The sequence below is a fragment of the Muscardinus avellanarius genome, assembly GCF_963383645.1.
Source record: "Muscardinus avellanarius genome assembly, chromosome: 10".
In the NCBI taxonomy this organism is placed as follows: domain Eukaryota; kingdom Metazoa; phylum Chordata; class Mammalia; order Rodentia; family Gliridae; genus Muscardinus; species Muscardinus avellanarius.
This window is the reverse complement of record NC_137796.1, coordinates 13,377,221-13,401,101: the sequence shown is the minus strand read 5'-3', so window position 1 is coordinate 13,401,101 and position 23,881 is coordinate 13,377,221. Positions and strand designations below refer to the sequence as shown.

The following is a 23,881-nucleotide window of genomic DNA, read 5'->3' as shown; positions in this document are numbered from 1 at the left end:
AAGAACATTTTTATTTGGATGAGACTTGATAGAATTCACCACATATTACAGCTGCTCCTGACATCATTGTTCACCTGTCTTGTTCTAAACTGACCAGGCCCTGACCTTCACCCCGCTGGGATAGCTGGATAAAATCCTCCAGTGCATTTCTCAGTAGCTGCGACATGCTAACACTGACTGTGCTGCCCAAAAGCACGTCCTGCGAGTCCCCTTCCAGAGGGGCCTGAACATCTCAGTGTGCGGGATCAGGCTGTGTTCCCCAGACAGGCATGGCTGGCCATTCTGATTTTGTCAAAGCCTGTATAGCAGCTACAGTGATTCTAAATTTCTTCTGGCCTTTTACATGATGTTGTGAGAAGGGTGAAGCCTGCCCTCTTGCTATAATTAAAAGGGGAGGAGAGAAGTTAGGTGAAAAAAAATATCACTATGGAATTTTAGTTTCAGCACTTACTACTGGTGATTTGGCCTCGGAGATTCATTTAAATACTTTTTTGCCTCAATTTTTTTCATCTTTAAAATGGAGATAAAGGCTGGGCGTGGTGGCGCACGCTTGTAATCCCCGCGCTTGGGAGACAGAGACAGGAGGATCGTGCAGGTTCGAAGTCAGCTGCGCTGACTTAAGAGACCCTATTTCCAAACAAAAATATAAAATAGGTCTGGGAGTGTAGCCCGGAGTTAGAAGGGCTTCCAGGAACCCCAGTACCACCAAAAAAAAAAAAAATGGAGATAAAGATTGAACTAGATAATATGTGTGAGCACTTAACATAAAGGTAAGAACACAAACTCTTAGGAAATGCTCCCCAGATTGTGAGCTAAAGTCTCTCTGGTAGAGAATATAAGGAAAGTATAGCATTGGAGTGAAAAAAAATTTTTGGATCACTGTTTAAATGGAACCTGGAAATTTAAGTACAACTATTTTCTTTGATAAATGGAGAAATTGAGTCATATTATAAACTTGGAGCCATATTGATTTCCAGATAAGCTAAGCAAATGAATTACACATTTAACTGTTCTTGTACTTTAGGATTTGATTTGGTAAGATTTTCAAGAGATGACTCCTCGAAGAAGAGAAGGAAGAAAAAGAGGCAGAGAGAGAAAAAGGGAAGGAAAGGACTGGGTCATGGGGGAAGGAAGGTGATTTTTTTCCTCACATTTCTTTTTCATTTAAGATTTTTGAGGGAGACTTTTTTTCAGTACTGGGAATGGAACCCAGGGGAATTCTACCTCCAAGTTACACCTCTAGCCCTATTTTTTAAATTTTGAAGCAGAGGCTCACTGAGTTGCAAAGAGCCTCACTAAGTAGCTGAGGCTGGCCGCAAACCTGGATCCTCCTGTCTCAGCCGCTCAAATGCTGGGATAACCACACTGACTGAAGGAGTTTTGTTTTTCTAAGCCCCTTTCCTCATTGCCAGTACAATCCTTTAAAGATGATCTCTTTTCTCATGACTTGCTTATGCCCTATCATGAGCCACCGGCTATATGTTCATAGATAGCTTTCCAAAAATCTCACCTGTGGGCCTCCAGGCACCTGGTCATTTGTTATTGTATGGAAGAAAAAATGAGGTTCAAATTCCAGAGACATTTACTATTTGGGCAAGGAAAAAAAAACATAACATAGAAACTGTATAAGCCTAAAAATTAAAGCTTGAGTCCTTCTAGTAGGTCTTTTGATTGGTAAGTAAAATGTAATTGCATTACTCATCATGGTTCTGAGGGGAAAACAAAACATTAAGACCTGGAAGGAAGATAATTACAGTATAACCAAAGGCCATTTCAACAATTATTTTTGACATCAAGGTGATCATCACAGAATATGTCCCGTGTACTCAGCCTCTGTGTTGGGGCAGGAAAATAGACGGTGGTGGGAGAGGGGGGTCCTTTGAAGGACAGCAGAATGGGAGCGGGTTCTGAGTGATGAGGCCAGTTTCTAGAACTAGGAAGAAGGGATATTGATATCAGCACCTGCAGGGGAATTTCCAAATGTTTTGATTTTGAGAAACTTTAGAACTGAGCAATAAAGAAAGAAAAAAACATTTTTTTTCTCAGAGACATAAATGACATGGAAGTTAATTTCAATGGGGTTGCAGAGGTAATAGGAAATGTTTCAAAGACATAGATATAAAAGCAAAGTCATTTTAGGTTTATTGCCTGTTTCTGGGGTCCGTTTTCTCATTTGCTAGAAAATGCTATATTGAATTTTTCTTAATTTTGAGCTCTGTTATAAAGAAGCAGAAGTTCTTTAACTTTTATTTGAATCCCCACTGAAAAGTAGAAGCATTGTGTTCCCGACTCCTTCAAATGACTGGACATTGACAGTATCCCTCTGAGATGGAAACAGAATGACCACACTCCTGTTTTTATAGATACACGCAGACCTTAATACATATTGCCTGCTCCAACCCAGGAGAGGGCTTTAGAGTAACATTTGTCCTTGAATTAATTATCTCCTGTGCTCAGAAAAGGCTGCAGGTTGCTAGCGGATGGCGCAGGCAGGATAAAGCAGCTGCGTCCCTGGATAAGAAATCACTGAGCTTACAGAGGCTCTTTCCCTCCAACCCCATGGGCTCAGATTTCCATGCCCTGGTCTTCCCTCACCAAGCAGAAGGGCGTCCCAACCACAGGGAGCCCCCAGAAGAGATGGTCCTGCCACTGAGCCCAGTGGAATGCCAGCGGTCCTCCTCTGGAGGTGTGGCTCCTTTCCCAACCCATCAGTTCTGCTAAGCAGACTTCTTTGATGATATCATGTCCAAGAGCACTTCTGGGTAGAACAGATGTGTGTCACCTGCACAGAGACCCTGGATCTTCTTGCTCAGAGGATAATTTGAAAGCGGTCTGGCCCACCCCAACAAATATAGGACCCTTGACTTGCTCACATGTACTGAGCTTGTCTGATTTCCACTGAATCCTTTTGGGGGTCATTTTCTGCAATTCCAGTGACATTGGGCTCTCTCCAGGATCCCAGGTGGACTCTGGCCCTTTAATCAGTCGGTTTGGATAGGAGCAGATTGGCAGCATCCCCTCTGTAACCCCAAAGAGAGCAGTCTGAATCCCCTAGGTTTGTACCTGTTTCATGGACTAGGGAGAAGCCCAGATTTCCAGTGGTTCTAAGATGGAAAATATGTCCATGGCTGAAGACAAGAGGGCATGCACCGCTCCATCTAGTCTCTGGACTCTTCCAGCCAAGATTATGCCCACATTCTAGATCATTAAGACCCCACCAGCCAACAGGTATTTTCTGTTTATCAGGAGGGAACAGATACTCATTTCAAGGTTGGGGAAAGCACCACAGTAAAATACCTAAATATGTAAAAGTGCTTAGGATGTCTCTATTCCCTACATGATCTCAAAGGTCTCTTTGGGCTCCAAAACTGTATTACCTCAAGGGTTCCAGAAGAAACGAAAATGGCAGAAATAGATTGCAAAGAGGACCAGGTGCTTGATAGTAACAACACGGTGTGCTGGCTCAGTATACACAGCTGACTCAGCAAATATTTGCTGCGTACCTCCTGAGCGCCACCTCTGGTTGGGGGTAGAGGTGCAGCAGCGCCTGCCTCCAGGGAGGTGTGAGGGTCCCAGGCCCCGTCTTGGAACCTCTGAGTCCGCCTTCGTTCTGATACCTGCAGAAGCACAAGAATCTAACTGATTGCCCTCCTGAGTGCACCCAAATTCCCTCTGATTTTCTATTCCCCTCTTGGTTGACGTCTTCTTTTCAATCCGCTTCACTCCTTTCTTGGTTCTTTATTCTAGAAGTGTTCGTATCGAGCCAGATGGGACAGGTGTGCGCTGGGGACCGTCTGAAGCTGGAGTCTAATGACCTCTCACTTGTCTTGCTTTTCCATCGAGCTGCTGGGACTGTTTATGGATTTTTTGGACGTGTTTACTACTTGTGCTCATGTGGCCCTGTTTATAAAAACTATACAAAAAGCATGCATCCCTACCCCCCTTTTCAATATTCTCCTCTTGGTCCTCTGAAATGGCATAAAGATAACGTGGACCCATATCCAGGCTGGTTCCGCACTTAGGCGGTTATGAATTGTGCGACTATAAACGTGGCTATGCATGTATTGCTATAATATTCTGGCTTCGGTTTCTTTGGGAAGATCCCCAGGGGAGCTATCACTGGGTCATATGGTGATTCCATTCCCAGGCTCCTGTAAAACCTCCACACTATTCTCCATGGCGCTGTACTGGATTGCAGGCCCACGCACAGTGCATAAGAGCCCCCGTTTCCCGACATTCTCACCAGCATTTCTTTTTGTTTGTGTTCTTGCTGAGTGCCATTCTACCTGGAGTTAGATGGACTCTCAGCGTAGTTTTGCTTTGCATTTTCCTGATTGCTAATGATATTGAACCTTTTTGCACATATCGGCCATTTGTATATAGACCCAAAGAAGGTAACAGTTGAAATAATGCCACGTATTAAACTCCCAGCGCCAATCCCAAAGACATGTATGAGGAAGGGGAGGGAGGAAGGCAGGTAGGACCCAGAGGGCGGAGCTCCAGAAGCAGTGTGCATGTATGTTCCTGTAACTCCATGCCTCGGTATGATGCATTATTACAACATACCCATAAAAGTAAAGAATAAAAAAGATAACATGGACCATGGCAAATAGTTACTTGTGGAGATCTTACCGGGGCAAAGCCTTTGGCCGCATGACTTCCTCAGACCTCAGGAAACCTTCGGCTCCAACTTTGACGGCACTGAGAAGTTAATGAAGAGGCCCAGGGCTACATGACTAATGCAAATATATATATTTCTAACCAAATTATACCTAACAGGGAAATTCTGTTATATAGTTTATTACATTCCCGCATCAAATGGTTTCCAGATTATAACTTTTGAGTGATTCAAATTAAGATGAAAAATATCACACTGGCTCAGGAGCGGGGTTTGATCCAGCCATGGTTCTGTCTCGGCCATTGCTACTTTCATGGGCTACGAGTGACCGTTTCTGTCCTGGGCTGTCACCTCCAAGCTGAGCTGGTCCTTCTTTACTGCCACCCCTGCGGGCCTTATTCTTACAGGCACAGCACTTGTCATATACATTATAAAATACTTGGATTCCTGTTTGGCGTCACGCCAAGGTGTGAGCCCCCTGCAGTCTCAACCCACTCCCTTCTCTTTCTCTGAAGCCCTAGGGCTGGGCACCTGGGGGCAGAGAGCTAAGCTTCACTGAAGACACCCATTTTAAAAATACCCTACCCGGTGCCGCTGTAGGTTCCCAGCATGCATCACTGCGCACACCTTCTCTAAGGATTCTTCTTTTTGCTTCCAAATAAACAAAGATCCACACAAAACAGAAAAAATGCCCCTCCATCCTACTTGCCTTTAATAACTCATTATATATTCATAAATTCACTGAAATTATCTTTGAAGCTCATTCCAAACTCGTACCACCTCATACGTTAAGCCCTATAGGTTTACTCTCTGCTGGGCAAAATAAGTGCTTTCTTGTATTTGTTGCAAAAAAATATATCCCCTACAAACTTCCTGGAATTGAAACCTTGTGTGCTGTTGGTGAGAATGTAAATTGGTATAGCTACTATGAATAACACTATAGAGGCTCCTCAAAAAACTTTTTTTTTTTTTTTTGCAGTACTAGGGATGGAACCCAGGGGCATTTTACCTCCGAGCTACACCCCCAGACCTATTTTTTAGTCTTTTTTTAAAAACAGGGTCTCACTGGGTTGCAAAGGGCCTCACTAAGTAGCTGAGGCTGGCCACAAACCATGATCCTCCAGTCTCAGCCTTCCAAATGCTGGGATTACAAGTGTGCACCACCATGTCGGGATCTCAAAATTTTAAAATTGAAGTATTGTATGACCCAGCAATCCCTCTTTAGGGTATAGACCCAAAGGAAAGGAAATGAGCACCTTGAAGGGAGGTGCGCATTCCCAGGGTTATTACAGCACTATTCAGGTAGCCAAGCTATGGAAGAAGCCTGAGTGGCTAAAGAAACTGCAGTATGTATGTGCACTGAAATATTATTCAGCCCTAAAAAGGGATCTTGACATTTACAACAGCATGGTAAAACCTGGAAGACATTAAGATACCAAAGAGTGGTGTAGCTGGGTCATATGGTGGGTCCATTCTTGGCCTAAGAATTTATTATCTATTAGAAATTTGGTAAGAGAGTAGACCGAGGTATTCTCACTACACACAATGAAAGAGAAGTGAGGAGAAGAGAAATTTGTTGATATGCTTGTCTGTAATAGCTATTTCACTTTCTATATGTATCTCAAAACATGTATTCCTTAAATATAGACACATTTATGAAAAAGCAATTCATGGGTTTATGACATTTCAAGGCAGTGCCTTCCTTTTATCATATTTTGAGCGATTTGTTTATGTTCTTCAGGAAGGAGACGTCTGGCCCAACTCATCTGCTGATATCACTGTATACTTTAACCCTCTCGAGGCCAAGCTCTACCAACAGACGGTCTACTGCGACATCTCAGGTAGAGACTTGCTCTCTGTGGGAAACTCGGGTTACTGGGCATCTGGACCACAGGTGGGGCGTGCGTGTGTGTGTGTGTGTGTGTGTGTGTGTGTGTGTGTGTGTGTCTGTCTGTCTAGTTAGGCCATGCCCACTATATAGTATTAATAAAGGGGTATCCACACTGTATACTATTTGCTTCTTCCTAGCACAGATTGTACTTTATAAAGTGCCTTTATAAAGGGGTGGGAAAAGGAAAATAGGAAAACCATGGAGTTTGGTTTCCCTTTAATTTTTAGAGCACTAAGATTATTACTTGTCATATTCTCCCAATGTTATTTTTTGTTTCTTTGGTAACTCTTGGCTCCTTATTTTTCTTTTTGAGTTTTTATACAAAGTAATGCATACTAAGTGGCATGGGAAAGATGTCTGGCCAAGGCCAGAGGAGGTTGTACAAATAGGATGCCAGTCTGATGGCATCAGGAAATTAAATACATATGGAGAGATTAAGCAAAACATATGTAGAGGATGATAGGGGCTGATATCTTCACTCTTGGAGGAAGGAGATACTAATATGGAAAGGCATAAGACTAAGATAAGTCCTAAGGGATGGAATTGGGTTTTGCAGTATGAACTCATGGTTGCTGACATGCTTAGATACGGAAATGCTGCGTATGCAAATGTGTGTCTATGCATGTGTTCACGTGTAACTGGTCATGTCCCCTGAGAAGGCCCGGAATCGCTGAGACCCTCCCAGCAGTGGCCGCGCCAGCCACCCAGGGCTCGGTCTCAGGGTACTGCTCTCACATGGCTTCTTTCTCCGCAGCCTGTCAGTTGCTCATAATTATGGCCCATTTTAGTTTACTTCATAATTAACTTGACCCTTTTGTGCGGCCTTCGAGTCTCTTCTGCAGTTTTTGATTCCATATTCTTTCACTCTTATCTAATTTAGAATTAATCTTCTTCTCTTTGGAGACATTTTTTTGAGCCTCCCAGCTTCTTATTCTAATTCAGAGTCATCACCTCTTGAATAGCTGTTCGCTAGGAGTTCAGAAAATTCATTCTATGTGTCCTCTCATATTTTTACACTTGCTCTGCTCCGTAACTTCCTCAGAAAGGGTATGTGGAAGTACAAGTTTTGATTCTCGAATGCCTGAACATGTCTTTTCTGTCCTCAGACTTGCTTAGTAGTTTAGCTAACTATGGAATCCTAGGTTGCCAGGCATGGTAGCAGTACGCCTGTGGTCCCAGCACTTGGGGGCTGGGACAGGAGCATCACAGGCTTAAGGCCAGTCTCATCAACTTAGGCTCTCAGAAAAATAGACAGACCCTGCTCCCAACTAAAAATAAAATATGGCTGGATATATAACTCAGAGGCAAAATGCCCCTGGATTCAATTCCTGGAATCACACACACACACACACACACACACACACACACACACACACACACACACTCTCTCTCTCTCTCTCTCTCTCTCTCTCTCTCTCTCTCTCTCTTTCTCTCAAAATAATTTTTCTGTTGGGAATGGTGGTGCATGCCTATAATCTCAGTACTTAGGAGGATCAAAAGTTTGAGGCCAGCCTCAGCAGCTTAGCAAGCCCCTCAGTAGCTTAGTGAGAGCGGCCCTGTTTCAAAATAAAAAGCAAAATAGAGCTGGGGGCATAGTTTAGAAGTAGAATGACCCTGGATTCAACCCTGGTTCCACATACACATATACAGAAACAATAATAATAGTAATAGTAATAATAATAATAATAATAATAATAATAATAATAATTTTTCATTGGAACATCATGCTGCCTTTGTTGTACAGATTCAAAAGACTAAAGGGTTTTGCAGGTGCCCTGTATTTTCTGCACATGTTTTGTGGGGGTTTTTTGGTGATACTGGGGTTCCTGGAAACCCTTCTACCTGCGAGCTACACTCCCAGACCTATTTTTATATTTTTTTTTGGAAACAGGGTCTCTTAAGCCAGCATGGCTGGCTTCGAACCTGCACGATCCTCCTGTCTCCACCTCCCAAGCATGGGGATTACAAGCGTGCACCACCGCGCCCGGCCACATCTTCTTTTTTATTTGTTCTTGGGGTGTGGGGGTGACGAGGCCCATCCAGGAGCAGCTTCTCCTGCTCATCTGCCTCAGCTCCCCGCGGGCCATGTGAGTCACACCTGGCGTGTCACTGCAGCTCCGGGAAATCCCATTTTACTCTTTCTTTGACAGCCTTTCGGAACTCCTTTTGGTTTTCATTTTATTCTTTTGGCAAACTTTTTTACCCAACATTGACCTGAAAGATCTCTTTTATTTATTTATTTATTTATTTATTTATTTATTTATTTATTTATTTTATTGGTTCACTGTATTCATACATCATAGTGGGATACAAACTTTTGTAGACATACATGCACACATCGCCCAGTCAGCCCCCACCCGATCCCCACCCCATTCTCTCCCCATCCCTCCCTCCCATGCTTGGCTTAGTGGTTGACATCTAGTATTATAGCAATTTATCCAAAATTAAAAATGATAATCTCACATAACAGTTTCATTTGTCTGATTCCAAGCTTTTGATGACTTAAAGATAACATTTCAATATTTCTTTTTGCTTTCTTTCTTACCAGAGAATATTTTTTTCTTTTTTTTAGGTGAAACTATCATATATTTATTTTTCAGAAAAAAATCTATCCTGATATGGAATATGGACTCTAGATACCCAAAACAATCTCGAAGCAAAAACAAAGCTAGAAGATGTATATTTTCTGATTTCAAACCATATAAAGCTACAATAATTGAAACAGTGTAGTACTGTTCTAAAGGCAGATATATAGACCATTGGAGTTAAATACAAGCCTAGAGCTAAATTCTTCCCTATATTGTCAAGTTATTTTTGACAAGGTTTCCACGAAGATTTGGTGGTGGAAATAATAATCTTTTAACTAAATATTGTTGAAAAATAATAATTACATGGAAAAGAATAAAATTGGACCCTTACCTAATCCCACATAGAAATATAAATCTTAAGACTATAAACTTTTAGGAGAAAATCTGGGTCATAAAACCTCACAACATTGAAATTGGCAGTGATTTCTTGGATATGATTTCAATGGCACAGGCAACAGAAGAATATACAAACTCCCTAAAAAATAAAAGAAAATATTGTATATCCAAAGACAATGTAAACAGAGTTAAAAGTTACTAATAGAATTGGATAAAATATTTCCAAATGCTATATCTGAAGGTATATTAATATTCCAACTAGAAATCCTAAAAATTAACAACAATAAAGGCAAACAATACAATTTAGAGATAGGTAAAAGACTAACATAAATAATGAATCTCCACAGATAACCAATCTTAGTTGTCTGTTGGATGGAAACTCTTGTTTCTCTGGTTCTGATGTGTGTGTTACCTATTTCTTCTTTGTAGTTAATCTCTTTGAGTATTTTCTCTAGCGCTGGTTTTGAAGACATAAATTCCTTCAGTTTCTGTTTGTCATGGAAGCTTCTTATTTCTCCATCTAATTTGATAGAAAGTTTTGCTGGATAGGAAATTTTTGGCTAGAAGTTGTTTTCTTTCAGAGTTTGGAATATGTTACTCCAAGCCCTTCTGGCTCTCATGACTTGGTTTGGGAAGTCTGGAGTGATTCTAATTGGTTTGCCTCTGAATGTCACTTGGCCCTTTGTTTTTGTTGCCTTTAAGATTCTCTGCTTGGCTTCCACATTGGTCATTTTGACAATTATATGGCGTGGGGATCCTCTTCTCGGATCCTGTCTAAAGGGAGTTCTATAAGTTTCCTGGATCTGTGTATCAACCTCTTGCTCTATATTTGGAAAATTTTCTGCTATTACTTCCTTGAAGAGATTGTTGATCCCTTTGGTATCACTTTCTTTTCCCTCCTCTATTCCAATTATTCTTAGGTTAGCTCTCTTAAGATGGGCCCATATTTCTTCAATGTCAGATTCCTGCTGTTGGATATCTTTTTCTAGATTAGAAACTATGCATTCATTTTTGGATTGCTCATCTTCTAAGAGCGAGATTCTGTTCTCCATGTGGTCTAATCGGTTGTTTGTGCTTTGAATTGAGGCCTTTACTTCATTAATTGCATCCTTTATCTCTTTTTGGCTCTCTCTGAGTTCTTTTCGAAGCACCTCTATTATTTCTACAGTTATTTTCCTGATTTGATCTTCTAGAAATCTCTGATTTTCTGTTTTATCAGGTTCTGATGTTGTGGGGTTGTGCACATTCATTACTTCAGTGTTATTCCTCTTTCCCATGATTTCGGAGGTTTGTGCCTTCTCTGGGTTCTTCCCTTGGGTCACTATGGCTTCACTTAAGGTGCTCTGGATCTCGAGTCTGTATTATCTCAGACCCCACTACTCCTTTACTGGGTTGTATCACAGAGTCTCCGACCCAGGGAGTCGATAGAGGCTGCTTTAAACTATGGGGGGTGCCAGGTTGCATGCTCTCCTATGGTGTGATATCTCTGCCACCACCACTCCCTCACTGGGTCAAGTCCCAGGAGGCACAATACTGGGATTTCTCCTCTGTGGCCCGCAATTTGACTCACTGTTCTTGAGTACGTAGGTGTAGCTGTACTGGACTCGGTGAATTCACTGCTGCTGCCGCCGCCGGTGGCAATATGGCGCCTCTGCCACGCCCTCGGCCATGAGGCTGGCGTATTTTTTCTTCTCTGGTTTTGATTTCCACTCTGAATCCCTGCAGCGTGTGCTGAGCTCAGCCACTGGGAGCTTTAAATGCTGTCTGCGCCGAAAGATCCCGCCTGGCTGTTCCGCATCGGCTCACCTCGGCTTGCTGTACCCGTCCGCTGAGTTCGCCGCTGCCGCCGGCAGTATGGCGCTGCTGCCGCGTCCTCGGGCGCGTGTGTCTCCTCTGTGGCCCTGAGCTCTGTTCTCAGTCCGCTTTCTCTCTGGAGCCTGGTGGTTTTTTTGTTTTTCTGGTGATGGTGTTTTCTGGCTATGAAAGGCACTCTTTTTGTGGTAATGGAGATTGGTTGTTAGCGGGACTCTTAAGCCCCGCTTTTCTCGGTCGCCATCTTCCCGGAAGTCAATCCTGAAAGATCTCTTGTCAAAGAATAAGATTTTAATCACCAAAAACTATTGATCAATGGCATTAAATATAATTCAGTGCTCAGAGAAATACTGATATTTGTTAGCCAGGAAATTCCAGGATGGCAGGACACAATGGAGGTACAGCTCTTCTTGGCCACTAGCAGACATCAGCCCACTCTTGGGTGGAATTATTCCAGATGTATAGAGCCACACATCCTCACTGTGTGTGTGTGTGTGTGTGTGTGTGTGTGTGTGTGTGTGTGTGACAGACAGACAGACAGACACAGAAAGAGACAGAGACAGAGACACAAAGACAGATACTCAGGATTGAACCCAGGGACATTCTACCTCCAAGCTTTACTCACAGCTCTTTTTCTTTTCTTTTCTTTTACTTTTCTTTTTTTTTTTTTTTTTTGTTTGTTTGTTTGTTTTGAAACAGGTTCTCACTAAGTTGCTGAGAGTGTTGCTAAGTTGCTGAGGCTGGTCTCAAGCCTGTGATCCTCCTGTCTCAGCTTCCCCAGTACTGAAATTAAAGATGTGAGCCACCACACCTGGCTGCCTTCCCCGTCTTCAAGTCTATCTGGTATATCATGCCATTTGCTTACACACACTTTTCCTTTTCTACAGGTAACAACCACAAAGTCATGTTACTCCTCAACATAACTTTTGTCTTTTTGCTTTTGAAACTTTCTTTACTTCTCTTAGACAGGTTTGACAAAACATTTTGCCACTGTGGTTTCAAAGCAATGTGTGCTTCTTGCAAAGGTACAATGCATGCCTTTCTCAAAAACTTGAATTAATTTTTGCTTTCTTCTTCTCTATTTTGCAGTCAGATGAAGCCTGGCCAAATGCTAAACTTTAGTATTAACCAGTTGTTTTACAAGAAACTTATCTTTTTTCTGACACACTTCCTAGGCGTTTTTATTTCTGCAACCATAGTTTTAATTTTCCAGACCCTTTTGTTCTCTGTTTCTTTTTTATAGCTATTCTTTTATGGATACGTTTTCCTCATCTATCTGAGGATAATAATTGAAACTTTCATTTGTTAACAAAAAGAATACCTCATGTTCTGTGGATTGTCTACAGTGTCAGTTGCATTTGTTTTCACATTCATGGGGCTCCTTTCAATCTCATCTTTTATGCTTGCTGATTCCTATATGAGAATGAGAAGATGAGTTTAATGTGAAAAGTGGTGCAATGCTAATTCTACTGTTTTATGCATAGTCTTCCCGTTTCCCAGTAAAGTATGGCTGCTGTAATGATTTTAATCCCAGAAGATAAGTAAAAATAGCACATGACCATTGAAGTCCCCTCAATTGCATAAATTCCGCTATCCTGGCATATCCGGTGTGTTTCTGGCCCGTATCTATGCACTTTCCTTTATTTGAGAGGGATAAGTAGTCAGTTTAAGAATGTGCAGAAGGGTGCGCTGCCTGACCTGAGGTTAAATATAGAATGTCCTCCTCTCAAGGCTAGATAGACAATGTCCTTGAAGAGCTCGCGTGTTAGTGTTCAGAGTTGATACAATTAAGTCATGAGGGTTGTGATAGTGTTTCTGGTGCTTACCTAGGCAGCTGGGCTGTGACTGGAGGAGGTGGGTCCCTGGGGGGGTGTGGCCTTGGGGTCAGGCCTTGGGGACTGCACTTGTGTCTTTGAATCCTATTGCTTGCTCTCTGGCTTCGGTCCTCCATGATGTGAAAGTAGGGCCTTGTTCTCATATTCTCTTCCTCTCTCTCTCTCTCCCTCCCTTCCTCCCTCCCTTTCTCCCTCCCTCTTCCCCTCCCCCTCCCCTCTCCCTCTCCTTCTTTCTCTCCCCTCTCTCTCTCTCCCTCCCTCCCTCTCCCCTCCTCTCCTCTCCCCTCCCCTCCCCTCCCCTCCCCTCCCCTCCCCTCCCCTCCTCTCCTCTCCTCTCCTCTCCTCTCCTCTCCTCTCCTCTCCTCTCCTCTTCTCTCTCTCTCTCTCTCTCTCTCTCTCTCTCTCTCTCTCTCTCTCTCTCTCTTCTCTCCCCCCCTTCTCCTTACCACCACTATCCCTTGAGCTCTGTAGACCCAGCCTGACACGTACTGAAACTCTGAAGTCTCCAACACTGTGAGCAAATAGACCTTCCTTCCTCTAAGTTGTGCCGTTAGTTGTTTTGGAATTCAACTAAGAACGATGGTGGAGACACCTCCCCCAAGGTGTATGCATCTTGCTGATAATGTTTCCCTTCCCTGGCTATAACTGTCACCTTGAATTTTATGGCTCAGTTCCCTGCTTTCATATATAATTTGACCAGCTCTGTAGTTATCCCTAAACTAAAAGCATAATGTTTCCTATTTTTGAAATTGTATGTTAGAATCATAAAGTATGTTTTATGCTGCTTGTACCAAGACAGTGAAGCTATTTAATACGTGTTGATTAAATGAATGAGACAGTAACTGAAAACAATTCATGAATGAGTGAACAAATGAATCCTAGTTTGATTCACTGATTCCAGTCTATTGCTTGAGCATGAATCTGGGGTTCTCAAAATGGCCCCAGGATGTATGCAGAATGGAAAAGGAGCTTCTGGATTGACTTAAGTTCATACCCTACTTTAGACCAGACTCCATACCAGAATTCCTAATGGATCTGGAGGGAATGCTGGCACAGCAGTGTTTAGACGTGGGCTGGAGCTGCACCAGCGCCCCCCCAGCCCACAGGTGGTGGGACCTTCCTCCCATCTGCAGCTCCCAGGGACGTCAAGCCTGGTGGCACTCCCAGGAGTCGGCGGCTCTCCAGGAGGTTCCCAAGCATTGCACAGCTCATCCTATTCGTCTGTTGATTCATTTGCAATTCTGAATTCTGCCACAAAAGTCACATCCTGGGTAAACTGAATGTTATAATTTTCCATCTGCATGGCATTCTTCTTTGTTAGTGGTTTCTTAAAAGATACATTGCCAAGGAAGGGCTTTATTTACACAGTAATTCCATATTATCTGTCTTGTAATTCCATGTAATTCTATATGTCTTTTCAAGAGTGAGTCTCAGGTCACTAAGAAACACTTCTTAGACACATAGAAAAGCTTTTCCCCTTACTTTGTTCTGTTTGGCTTTGAGATGTATATGGCATATAGAAGCAAATACATACTGGTATGCCTCTCCCTTAGGGCTTTTTATGTAAGTGTTAGTGCATTTTGCAAAATTATAACATTGATTAAGTATTATTTGGGGATTTTTTTAAATAACACCAAATAAAAAGGGTCATAGCCAGGCGTGGTGGTGCATACTTGTAATCCCAGGCTGAGACAGGAGGATCACAGGCTCACGGCCAGCCTCAGCAACTTGTGAGGCCCTTCACAACTTAGTGAGAGCCTGTTTCAACGTAAAGAATAAAAAATAGGGCCAGCGGTATAACTTGGAGGCAGAATACTCCTGTGTTTAATCCCCAATTCCATTAAAAAGTCATTATTTTTATAGTTACATAGCAATTCTTTGCTTTTATGTGTGTGTGTGTGTGTGTGTGTGTGTGTGTGTGTGTGTTTTACTGGGAATTGAGCCCATCATATACTAACTTAAAACCACTCCTTCAGACCTTTTTCATTTATTATTTTGAAACAGGGTCTTGCTATATTGTGGAGAGCCTCACTAACTCACTGGGGCTGCCCTTGAATCTGCGCTCCTATCTCAACCTCCCAAGTACTGAGATCACGGGTGTGCTTACCGTGCCCAGTTTATGTACCACAATTTAACTTTTAACTTTGCGTTACTATGAAATGCAATACAGATTCAGTAATGTACAATATCCATATCGTGCTGGGCACGAAAGGAACTCCTAAGGATGTTACATCCTAAGGATGTCCATGTTATAATCCTCAGAACCTGTGAATATGCAACTATGGACATGTTACCTTACATGGCAAAAAAGATTTAAGGTAAACTGCCCTTAAAGTGAGGGGCTGATCCTGGATCATGTGGGTCACTCAGTATAGACACGAGGATCTTTAAATATTGGTCACAGTGTCTGAGGTGATTTGAGAAGGTCTCAACCAGCCTTTTCTGGCTTTGAAGATAGGATGGAAGAATTTGGGTAACCAGCCATAAAGAGGAACAAAATCATGTCATTTATGGGGAAATGGATGGAACTGGACAACATTATGCTAAGTGAGATTAGTCACAAAAAGTAAGAAATTGGATGCTCTCCCTAATATTCGGAAGCTAGGGAGAAAATGGGTCATAGGAGGAACTCTAGACGAAAAAGGAGAATCCTTAGATGAGCAAATAAGGCGACCCAACTGAGGGGGATGGGAGAGGAAAAAGGGAAATTCCCTAATGATATACACTCACAAGCAGATCAGAGTCAGCCACTGAGCCCCTCATGAGCAGGAGGGAGGGGGAGGGAGGGGGCGGGAGCTAGGGAAGGACTAAATGAGTGACCTGTTCATGCACGCCTCCACCATCTTGTCCCCCATTAAGATGTATGACTACAATGCGCCAATAAAAGAATTTTTAAAAATTTAAAAATGCAAAAAGAACTAAAGATGAAAAAATGGATTTTTCTTCAGAGCCTCTAGAAGTCAAGCCTGCCATTACCTTCATTTTAGCTCAGTGAGACCTATTTTGGCCTCCTGACATCCAGAACTTTAAGATAATAAACTTGTACAGTAAGCTACTACATTTGTGGCAACTTGCTTTAGCAGTAATAGGAAACCAATGCACAGACAATATAACATGACAAGACACAGACACTCTAAGACAAGTCAGTATAAGACAAACACTTTGCAATTGAATATTTTCAGTCCCCTAGAAACCTGTGTGTTCCTTCTGAATCACATTATTCTTTTTACACACACACACACACACACACACACACACACACACACACACGCACACACACACACCAAAATAATCACCGTTCTGTCCTTTAGGACCACATTGTCCTTGTTCTCATTTACAGTTTTTACCCCTATGTATGTGTCCCTAAACAGTACAGTTTAATATCACCTGTTTTGAGATGTACCTACCTAGAATCATTCTGCACATGTCACCATGGTGTTGCTTTTGCTCTGGCTGTATTTAATTTTCACTGTTGTGCAATGTTCCATCATGCACACATAACGTTCAGACACAGGAAGTAGCAGGGAAGGCCAAGGGTCTTGAGGGGCCTCTTGGGATGCATGAGATTTAGCACACATCTTCAACTGCAAATCTCTTTTCTTTAGAAAGCCTTTTCTATCTAGCCACCGTGAGCACAGAGAGGTACACAAGAGCACAGGGTGGATTCAGAGTCCAGAGTGCTCGCCATTACGATGAAGGGACCACAAAACTTTGGCATCTACACACACTGGAATTTTACATACTAACCGAATACAGCCAGTCCCAAAAAATGAGATGTGGGTTTCCTCTTATAAACAGGGACAACATCAAATAGATGAGCAGAGACTCCAGAGAAATGACTAAGGAACAGGAGACAAAGTCATAAAGAGTGTGATAGTAGAAATAATGCTAGGAATGTACACAAAACTGGCAACTCCAAGACCAAAGACATGCATGAGGAGGGGGGAAAAAGGGGGAGGAGCCTGGTGGGCAGGACACCAAGAACTACCTGCATGCATCTGTCTGACACTCTGTACCCCAATATGATGGAAAACTTATATTGTACCCCAAAAGTTAAAAAGGACAGGCATAAAGCATAGAAATAAGGGGGAGGGACACCCATAAACCAACAGTTATATTGCAGTGCTACCAGTGGGCATGTGGCCCAGTCTTGGGGTGTCAAGGATGGCTCTCCCAGAGAGAGTGACCCTTAAAGAATTTGCTAGTCAATAAAAAATAAATGAGCAGCCGGGCGTGGTGGTGCACGCTTGTAATCCCTGCTCTTGGGAGGCGGAGACAGGAGGATCGCGCAGGTTCGAAGCCAGCCTCACTGGCTTAAGAGACCCTGTTTCCAAATAAAAATATAAAAAATAGATGTATGGGAGTGTAGCCCCGGAGGTAGAAGGGTTTCCAGGAACCCCAGTACCACCAAAAAAAAAAAGAAGAAGAAATAAAAAAGAAAAAAAGAAAGAAAAAAGAAATGAGCAAAACATAACAAAAGTTGAGGCAGGGAAATACTCTGTGGAAATAGAGAAACACTATGAGAACCCATTGCAAGAACAGGAAATGGCAAAGAACTGTGGGTCTTTAGAGTGTGGCTGCTAAAGGGACAGGGACAGAGAGACCTGGTTCATTGAGGGCTGTCCTCAATAGTCAGGCTGCAGACACGGGACTCCATGCTGAATGCGGTCAGAAATCACCAGGGTGCTCTACACCGGGGAAGCCCTGCTTGGATTTGAATGTGCCATATATAACATCACTAAAAGTTCTCAGTTAAACTGAAGCTGGACTCTTTTATACATTTTAAATCATCCAGTTTTCTTTTCTTTCTTTCTTTCTTTTTCTTTTTTTTTTTTTGGTACTGGGGTTCCTGGAAGCCCTTCTACCTCAGGGCTACGCTACCAGACCTATTTTTTATGTGTATTTTTAATTTGGAAACGGTCTCCTAAGCCAGCGCGGCTGGCTTCGAACCTGTGCCATCCTCCTGTCTACACCTCCCAAGCGCGGGGATTACAAGCGTGTGCCACCACGCCCGGCATCATCAGTTTTTCTTAGAAGCCACTAAATCGGTTCATTAGGTACTTACAGACTTGCTCCTAGTATAATCTGTGTCTTGAAACCAATCTTTCATGTATCTGGACTTTTCAATGCAGAGCAGAAACCCCTAACTTCATCCTAAAGATCCCCTTTAAAAACACACAAAAAAAGAATAGCAAAGGGAGACTACACGGACTTGGCTTGGATCAGCAGCATATGGGAACTTCAAAAGGAGCAGTGCTTTCTGATTTAAACTGGGAAATGTCTCAGTAGATACCATGGGTCAGCATGGCTGCTGCGGAGTCAAATGCAGAAAAACAGCCCACTGAGGATTCCAGAATCGCCCAGTTGCTGTAAAGGCCCAACCAAGACCAAACCTCACTGTCCACTTTCACTCTGTAACTTAAAGAGAGAACCCTCTGAATTTTTAAGATAAGTCAGGGCTTTTGATTTTTATTTTACTTGAATTAAAGGAGAGAAGTTGAACTAGATTTAGGAAAGGGAAAACTAAATCACCCCAATCATTAAAAATATTTTTGGGTTTAGGAACAAGAAGTAATATTCTACGAAGTGGTAGGTTTTCTTTTCTCAAAACTTATCAAACTTCATCCTCATATAAAATAAAGTTTCTAGCCATGCGTGGTGGCACACGCTTGTAATCCCAGCATTTGGGAGGCTGAGACAGGAGGATCAAGGTTCGCAGACATCCTTAGCTACTTAGTGAGGCCCTTTGTAACTCAGTGAGAACTTGTTTCAAAAAAAAGAATAAAAAATAGAGATGAGGTATAGTGCAAAGATAGAATACCCCTGGGTTCCACCCCCAGTACCGTAAAAAAAAATAAAAATAAAAAATAAAAAATTTTCTTAGTCCTATGAGTAATAAATCATTTCTTCATCACCTATTTTTTTTTTTAAACTGGGAATAGAACCCAGGGGCGTTCTACCTTTGAGCTCCACCCCACACCCTGTGTTAGGTTAGATATAAAAATGTCCCCTAAAGAGCTCATTTACTAGTATTTCGAGTTGATAGAGTCATGAGTGTTGTAATCCCAGAAGTAGATAAGTCCACTCCAGTGGATTTTCCTGGGTGGTACCAGGTAGCCGGCAGTATGGGCTGGAGGAGGTAGTCCCGGGGGTGCAGCCATGGAGATTATACATACAGACCTCCTTCCCCAGCTCACTCTCTTGCTTCCGGCCTTCGTGATGTAAAGAGTGAAGCCCATGACCTCTCCCTCTGCCTCCCCCTGCCATGCCCGGAGCACTGTGGTCCCTGGCCTCGTGTGGACTAAACCCCAAACTGTAAGGAAAGACGTCTCTCCTCTAAGTTACATGGCCAGTCTTTAGATTATAGCTGCAAGAATGCTGATGAATGAATATACTCTGTTTTATTTATTTATTTTTCTTTTAAATTTTTTTATTGGTGCATTATATTCATACAACATATTGGGGTAAAAAACTTGTGTGTACAAACATGTATTCATCGCTGATTTAACCCCTACCCAGTTCCCACCCCATTCCCTCTCTCCCTTGCTTGGCTTAGTGATTGACTTTGATATGTTTAAGTACATTGTGTGTTTTAGAGATTTTCCTCTTTCCCCCCTCCTTTCTCCTCCTTTAGGTTGTCTTGTTTGCTCCTCTATAGGATTTCCTCTTTCAAGAGTTCCTCCTATGACCCATTTCTCCCTAACTCTCACATATTAGGGAAAGCATCTGATTTCTTATTTTTTGTGACTGACTAATCTCACTTAGCATAATGTCCTCCAGTTCCATCCATTTCCCTGAAAATGATGTAATTGAGGTTTTTTTTGATGGCTGAGTAAAATTCCATTGTGTACATATCCCACAGTTTTGTAATCCATTCATCTGTTGATGGACATCTTGGCTGGTTCCATAGTTTGGCTATGGTGAATTCTGCAGCTATGAACATAGATACACATGCATTAGTTTGGTAGTTTGGTTTCTTTTCTTTTGGGTAGATACCCAACAGTGGTATTGCTGGATCAAATGGTAGGTGTGTTCCCATTCTTCTGAGGATTCTCCATACTGTTTTCCAAAGTGGTTGCACTAATTTGCAATCCCACCAACAATGTCTTAGAGTTCCCACTTCTCCACATCCTCGCCAGCATCTGTTGTTGTTTGTGTTTTGAGTGATGGCCATTCTAGTTGGAGTTAGGTGGAATCTCAGGGTACTTTTGATTTGCATCTCTCTGACTGCCAGTGATGTTGAGCATTTTTTCATGCATTTATTGGCCATTTGAATTTCTTCTTTTGTGAAGTGTCCATTTAGTTCATTTGCCCATTTTGTTATTGGATGCTTTGTTTTCTTAGTGTTGAGTTTCTTGAGTTCTCTGTATATTCTAGATATTAGTCCTCTATCGGTGGTGTAGGTGGCAAAAATCTTCTCTCATTCTGTTGGCTCTCGATTGAGGTTCTTGATAGTTTCCTTTGCTGAACAGAAGCTCTTCAGTTTCATGCAATCCCGTGTATTGATTCTCCTTTTAATTTGTTGTGCCTTTGGGGTCTTGTTGAGGAAATGTTTGTATGTACCTATGTGTTGTAGTGTTGGACCTATGCCCTCTTCAAGGAGCTTCAAGGTCTCTGGTTTAATTTCCAAGTCTTTGATCCATCGTGAGTTGACTTTTGTACAGGGTGAAAAAGTGGGATTAATATCCAATTTTCTGCATATGGTTAACCAGTTTTGCCAACACCATTTGTTGAAGAGGCTATCTTTTTTCCAGAGTATGTTTTTGGCCCCTTTGTCAAAAATCAATTGGCTGAAAATGTGTGGACTTGTTTCTGGGTCTTCTATTCTGCTCCATTGGTCTATATATCTGTTCTTTTGCCAGTACCATGCTGTTTTTATTACAATGGCTTTGTAGTATAGTTTAAAGTCAGGTATTGTGATTCCTCCTGCATGGTTTTTGTTGCTGAGAACTACCTTGGCTGTTCTGGGCTTTTTGTTATTCCAGATAAATTTAAGGACTGATTTTTCTATGTCTGTGAGGAATGATCTTAGTAGTTTAATGGGCATTGCATTAAATCTGTATATCACTTTTGGGAGGATGGCCATTTTAATGATATTTATTCTGCCAATCCATGAACATGGAAGGTCTTTCCATCTTCTAAGATCTTCTTCGATTTCTTTTTTCAGTGTTTTTTTTTTTTTTTTTTTTTTTTTTTTTTTTTTTTTTGGTGGTACTGGGGTTCCTGGAAGCCCTTTTACCTCCGGGCTACACTTCCAGACCTCTTTTTACATTTTATATTTGGAAACAGGGTCTCCTAAGCCAGCGCGCGCGGCTGGCTTCGAACCTGCGCGATCCTCCTGTCTCTGCCTCCCAAGCGCGAGGATTACAAGCGTGCGCCACCACGCCCGGCTTTTTTTTCAGTGTTTTATAATTTTCTTTGTAGAGATCTTTTACCTCCTTGGTCAAGTTTATTCCTAGGTATTTTATTTTCTTGTGGGAGATCCTGAGTGGAAGTGTTTTCTGAATTTTTTTTTCAGTGGATTTATGGTTGGTGTACAGGAAAGCTTCTGATTTTTTAAGATTGATTTTGTATCCAGATACTTTGCTGAATTTGTTAATCAGTTCTATAAGCCTTTTGGTTGAGTTTGTTGGGTTTTCTAAATATAGTATCATGTCATCTGCAAATAGTGAAAGCTTGAGTTCTTCTTTTCCTATTTGTACTCCTTTGATTTCCTTTCCTTGCCTTATTGCTCTGGCTAGAGTCTCTAGTACTATATTGAAGAGAAGTGGTGATAGTGGACATCCTTGTCTCGTTCCAGTTTTTAGGGGGAATTCTTGAAGTTTTTCCCCATTTAATATGATGTTGGCAGTAGGCTTAATAATGTTGAGATATGTTCCTTCTATTCCAATTCTCTGCAGTGTTTTTATCATAAATGGATGTTGAATTTTATCAAGTGCTTTTTCAGCATCTATTGAGATGATCATGTGGTTTTTGTCTTTGATTCTGTTTATATGATGAATTACATGGATTGATTTTCATATATTGAACCAGCCTTGCATCCCTGGGATGAACCCTACCGGGTCATGGTGAATGATTTTCTTGGTGTGGTTTGGAATGCATGTTGCTAGTATTTTGTTTAATAGTTTTGCATCCAAGTTCATCAGAGATATAGGCCTGTAGTTTTCCTTCCTTGAACTGTCCTTATTCGGTTTGGGTATTAGTGTGATGTTGGCTTCATAGAATGTATTTGGGAGAGTCCTGGTTTTTTCTATTTCCCAAAATAGTTTGAGTAGTATTGGGATTAGCTCTTCTATAAAGGTTTTATAGAATTCACTTGGGAAACCATCTGGTCCTGGGCTTTTCTTTGATGGGAAGCTCTTTATTGCTGTTTCAATCTCTTTGATTGTTATTGGTTGGTTTAAGTTTTCTATATCTTCTTGACTCAGTTTAGGAAGGTTGTATTTATCTAGGAAGTTGTCGATTTCCTCCAGATTTTCCATTTTGTTGGAGTATAGTTTTTCAAAGTAGTTTCTGATAATCCTCTGGATTTCTATGCTGTCAGTAGTAATATCTCCTTTTTCATCCCTTACCTTCATAATTTGGGTTGATTCTCTCTTTTTTTTAGTTAGGTTGGCTAGTGGTTTATCAATCTTGTTAATTTTTTCAAGAAACCAGCTTTTGGTTTTGTTGGTTTTCTGTATTTTTTTTAATTCTCTGTTTCGTTAATTTCTGCTCTAATTTTAATAATTTCCCATCTTCTGCTGGCTTTGGGGTTCAGTTGTTCCTGCTTTTCAATGGCTTTGAGGTGTGTCGTTAGGCTATTTATTTGAAAAAGATTTTCTCTTTTTCTTATGTGAGCACTCAGTGCTATAAATTTTCCTCTTAATACTGCCTTCAAAGTGTCCCAGAGGTTTTGATATGTTGTTTCTTTATTTTCATTTGTTTCTAGAAATTTCTTGATTTCACCTCTTACATCTTCTATGACCCATTCTTCATTCAGAAGTGTGGTGTTCAGTCTCCACATGTTTATGTTGTTTCTCTGGGTCTTCTTATAGTTGATTTCTAGTTTCACTCTATTATGGTCTGAAATGACACAGGGAAGTATGTAACATTTTTTAAATTTGCTAGTGCTCATTTTGTGTCCCAGGATGTGATCTATTTTGGAGAAGTTTCCGTGAGCAGCTGAGAAAAATGTAAACTCCGCTGTAGTTGGGTGAAATATTCTGTATGTGTCCAACAGGTCCATTTGGTTAATGGTGTTCTTTAGTTCTGAGACATCTTTACTGACCCTTTGTCTGGAAGATCGGTCTAGTATTGTGAGAGGTGTGCTGAAGTCTCCCAGTATTATTGTGTTGGGATTTATGTGTGACTTCATGTCACAAAGAGTTTGATTTATAAAAGTAGCTGCCCCTATGTTTGGGGCATAGATGTTGATTATTGTTATTTCCTCTTGCTGGACTATTCCTTTCACCAGTAAAATGTGACCTTCTTTGTCTCTTCTAATAAGTTTGGGTTTGAAGTCTAGCTTGTCTGATATCATAGTTGCTACTCCTGCTTGTCTTCGAGTACCATTAGCATAGATTACCTTGCTCCAGCCCTTTACCTTGAGTTTGTTCCTATCTTTACTTGCAAGGTGTGTTTCTTGTAAGCAGCAGATGGATGGATTCTGGCTTTTAATCCATTTTGCCACTTTATGTCTTTTTATTGGGGAGTTGAGGCTGTTTACATTCAGTGTGATAATAGGGAGATAATTTTTAATTCCCAACATGTTAAGATCTTATTTCTGTTTGAGATACTGTTTATTCTTCTTTGCTTAGTT

General features: G+C 41.6%; 1 protein-coding gene across 1 annotated transcript in view; it reads left to right on the top strand.

The window, feature by feature from the left end:
- The window catches only part of HYDIN (HYDIN axonemal central pair apparatus protein), a gene marked incomplete at both ends in the record, with an annotated part of 366,181 nt that overhangs the window by 75,620 nt on the left and 266,680 nt on the right, over nucleotides 1-23,881 (top strand). Inside the window, one exon of the mRNA XM_080704134.1 lies at nucleotides 6,360-6,459. Coding sequence (XP_080560260.1) covers nucleotides 6,360-6,459 — 100 coding nt within the window. The remainder of the gene's footprint in view (nucleotides 1-6,359; nucleotides 6,460-23,881) is intronic.